The 4,054-nt window shown below is 60.9% G+C and overlaps 1 protein-coding gene across 1 annotated transcript; it reads left to right on the top strand.

Moving 5' to 3' along the window:
- The first annotated feature begins 27 nt into the window (after window positions 1–27).
- On the top strand, window positions 28–3,622 carry TINCR (TINCR ubiquitin domain containing). The gene is made up of 2 exons (XM_045300076.1): window positions 28–287; window positions 3,587–3,622. Exons 1-2 carry the CDS (start codon window positions 28–30, stop codon window positions 3,588–3,590), a joined length of 264 nt encoding a protein of 87 aa, XP_045156011.1. The 3' UTR covers window positions 3,591–3,622.
- The last annotated feature ends 432 nt before the right edge of the window (window positions 3,623–4,054 follow it).

Raw genomic sequence — 4,054 nt, 5'->3', positions numbered from 1 at the left:
GGCAGGGCGGGCGCGGGGTCGGGCGCCATGGAGGGGCTGCGGCGCGGGCTGTCGCGCTGGAAGCGCTATCACATCAAGGTGCACCTGGCCGACGAGGCGCTGCTGCTGCCGCTGACCGTGCGGCCGCGGGACACGCTCCGCGACCTGCGGGCCCAGCTCGTGGGCCAGGGCGTCAGCTCCTGGAAGCGCACCTTCTACTACAACGCGCGGCCGCTCGACGACCACCTGACGGTGCGCGACGTGCGGCTGCAGGACGGCTCGGTGCTGCTGCTCGTCAGCGACCCCAGGTGGCGCGGCCGGGGGCGGGGTGGGCCCCGGGAAGCTGGGGGATGGGCAGAGCAGCTCAGATTGAAGTTGGACTGGGGGTGGGAGGGGCCGGCACCATGGCCCCCCCCTTCTCCTGGCCTTAACTGAGCTCCGGCCTGGGGTCTGGGGGCGGAAGGGTGGGCTAGGGATGAGAAGGCTGAGGTTGGGGGTCCCGGGCATGGGAGACGCTCAGGCAGAGCACCCACGGAGGAGGAGGCCTGTCTGGGAGCTGGGGTGGTGGTGGGGGCAGGGACAGACAACTTGGGGGGAGGGAGAGAAGCTGGGGGGGCGGGAGGTGCAGTGAGTGTGTGATAATGGTGGTGAAGTCATTGGAAAGGTTCTCGCATGTTCCGCCACTGTGGCCCTCAGCCCCTCATCATTCTGTCTGGTCTCCCTGTGTGGCTCTGAGGTTGTGAATTACCTTGGGGTGGGAAATGCGGGGAGCCAGTATTATCAGGGCAGAACGGCCCCACAGGGTTTTCTGTGATCTTTGAGGAGCAGCCCTTTCTGCCAACGTGCCTCTGGGAGGGTCAGCAGTCACACACCACCGGGGACTCCCTGTAGCACAGTCCACTCAGTCTGGACTGTGTCTCTGTTTCTCACTCTCTCTGCATCTCTCCCCTCCTCTGTCTCATCGGCCCTCCCTCTCGGTGCCCCTCGTTCCTCATCATTCTCTCTGTCTCTCGCTGTCTCTGTCCATGTCCTGGTTTTGTCTGTGTCGGGTCTCTGTGCCTCTCCGTCCATCTCTGGCCGTCTAACCCCTGCCTTTCCACACGGGTCCTTGGGGCGCTCAAGAGCAGCTGTAGGCCAACGCGGGCAGGAAGTGGGTCTTTTGGGCCCAAGGAAGAGGGCAGGGCGAGCACTAGCCTAGGAAGGGCACATGGTGGGCGGTGGGTGTGAGAGGCAGGGGATCAGGGTAGAGTCACAGCTCCGGTGGGCAGTGACGAGGCTGGACCAGAAGAGGACAGAGAAGGTGGCCTTCAGAGAAGGCACATCCACTGGAGTGTCACCTCCTCCATGGCCCCATCCCTGACTTGGTGGCGGCATCTACTTCTGCCTGCTCTGCCAGACAGGCTGGGTGGGGCCTGGGGCCCTGACAGCTTTTGCCACCCATATGCTGTGTGTCCTGAGGCAGCTTACCCGCCATTTCTGGGTGTCAAACATGATCTGAGCCCCAGACCCACAACCAGACCCACGGAAATGAAGCAGGGGTGGCTGGTGAGTGGCTCAGTGTGAATTGGGGAAGACCAGGAGGCTGAAGACTCCAGGGAAGGCCTCGGCTTGCCCATCTGTGCAATGGGGAGAAACCCATTGGACTTGTTGGCCCGCATATTCGTCCTTGGGTGCGAGTCCTGTGGGCTGCTTGGCCCACCTCCAGGTGGGTGGGGCTGCCTATCGCCCTCAGGCCGCCTTCTGAAAGTGTGGCATCACTTCCTGCCTTTCGGGGTGGAGGGAAGCTGTCCAGGTGGTAGCCACGCCTTGTGGGGACCAGCAGGCACAGGCAACCCTCAGGCGCTCAGGAGCGGCTCCTGGTGGCGTAGTGGCGACCCGCTGGGCTGCGGTGGTTCGAAACCACTGACCGCTCCGCGGGAGAAAGCCAGGGCTCTGTGGTCTGAAACAGCTACAGTCTCGCAAACCCACCACAGCAGTTGTGCAGCGTGGAGACTAGTATGATTCATTCCTGGTGTACAGGTGGGGAAACAGGCACAGAGAGGCATCGAGCGGGGCAGGGACGGAGCTTGTTGGAAACGGCATGCTCTCTTTCCTCTGTCTTTAGAATCATGTTCCGTCCTTCGCTTCGGTTGAAAACATGCTCAGCGGAGCACATGCGAATTGCTCCTTGATGCTGATGAGATTCCTCAAGGTGGAGGCCACCCTCTTAAGCAACCTCTACTCTCTCCTCCCCCCATCAATAAGCAGGGGTGGGGGGGTGGGGGGTGTAGTTCTCATTTCATCCCTTTTCTTTTTCGGACAGTGCCTTATATGGAATCTACCCACTTCTCCTGTTCCTGCATCCCCACTTGCTCCAGATACCATGCACAGCACACGCAGCGTCGCCCCCCGCCCCCACAGCCCATGCTCCCCGCCGCAGCTAGAGGGCTCTCCTGAGCACCTGAGTCGGGCCTGCCTCCCGATCCGTCCCTCCCCTCTTCCTCTCTCCCCTAGCCACAAGGATCTCCTTACTGCCCCTCCAGTGCACCGGGCACAGTCCTGCCTCTGGCCTTTGCATGGGCTCTTCCCTCTGCCTGGAATGCTTTTCCCCAGACATCTACCTCCACGCCTCCCTGCTCCCCTTCAGGTCTCTGCTCAGAGGCCACCTCCCCAGGGAGACCTTCCTTGTTCATCCACAAGCCCCAACCCAGTCTCTGCCTGCTTCCCTGCGCGCCCCCGCCCGCCCCCCCCTGTCCCAGCTGGCCTCTGTACATTTCCTGCATATCTCCAGTGACTCCCCTGGTAGACTAGAACTCCGTGGGGGCGTGGCTCCACGAGGGCGTGGCTCCGTGAGGGCTGGTTCCAGCCCTGTGCTTGGCACCATTTCCTGAGGAGGTGCCCCTGTGTCGTCAGGCAGCCCCTGCGTGTGTGCAGAACAGACCTGTGCTTCTGGGGGTCTCCAGGCTCTGATCTTTGGGGTACAGGCCTTTCTTCCCAGGCACCTCTAGGTGGGTTCTAGCTACCAATCTTTTGACAAGCAGAAGGGCACACCCCCCACTCCCGCATTCCTCTGGTGCTTGTAACCTGGCCGCCATGGCGATGGCGTCAGTTCTGACTCACAGCCACCCTACGTACCACAGACTGAGACACCACCCGGCCCTGTGCCATCCTCACCCTGTTGTTATGTTCGAGCCAATCACTGCAGCCTCCTTGTCAGTCCATCCTGTCGAGGGATCCTACTCTTTTTCGCTGCAGATGGGGGAGCCGTAGACGTTGGGCTTTGCTTAACTGGTTTGGTTTCATGATGCTCCTTGCCTGTAATTCCCGGTGGTTTCCACTAGGTGTCTCCAAACGGCCACAGCCTCATCTCTCTCCAGTGGAGCTCCAGGTGGGTGTGCAGGTAGCAGCCTAACCTCGCCCAGGGCATCACCAGGTTTCCTGTAGGGCTCAATCAATATGCATTGAGTGAATCATCTTTGGGGCAGAGGAGGGACTGTCCATACAGTCTGCTGGCACTCAGAGGGACCTGGAAGCTGGGGAGGGGAATCTTAAGACCATGTGAGTACACCGAGCTTCCTGGGAGGCTGTGTTTGGCCTCACCTCATGCCTTTCGGCCCCCCTCTTTCAGGTAGTTTGGGCTGCGGGAGGCGGAGCTGTGATGAGAAGGCCTGAATGTGTTGGCTGAAGGAAGAGGCAAGGGGTGGGGACGCTTTCTCGGAAGACACTGTCCCCACCCCAGGGAGCCCTGACCTCCCTCCAGGTAAATCACTCTAACATGTGACAAACAGAAAGGGTCTCAGAGGCTGTCGAGGCCCGAGATGGGGAAACTGAGGTCCAGAAAAAAGAAGGGGCTCACTTCTGTGGATGGGCAGCCCCCCTCCAAATGCCCCTATGCTCTTGCCCAAGACACTGGTCCCACCGTGGACCAACACGTGAGCCTAAGCAGTGCAGCCCCAACATGCTGTGTGACCTCAGGCAGGCCCCTTTCCCTCTCTGGGCTCTGATGGTGGCTGCTGCTGATCCAAGGTGACCCCATGTACAATGGAAACACCGCCAGGTCCTGGCACCATCCCCTTGATTAATCGCAAATCCGGAA

Source organism: Echinops telfairi, unplaced genomic scaffold (genome assembly GCF_000313985.2).
Source record: "Echinops telfairi isolate 266 unplaced genomic scaffold, ASM31398v2 ScPeMD7_7459;HRSCAF=8497, whole genome shotgun sequence".
NCBI lineage: Eukaryota > Metazoa > Chordata > Mammalia > Afrosoricida > Tenrecidae > Echinops > Echinops telfairi.
This window is presented reverse-complemented; position numbering and strand designations above follow the sequence as displayed.

Excerpts from the sequence above, each read along its gene's own strand:
- TINCR (XM_045300076.1), top strand. The coding sequence starts at position 28 with ATGGAGGGGCTGCGGCGCGGGCTGTCGCGCTGGAAGCGCTATCACATC.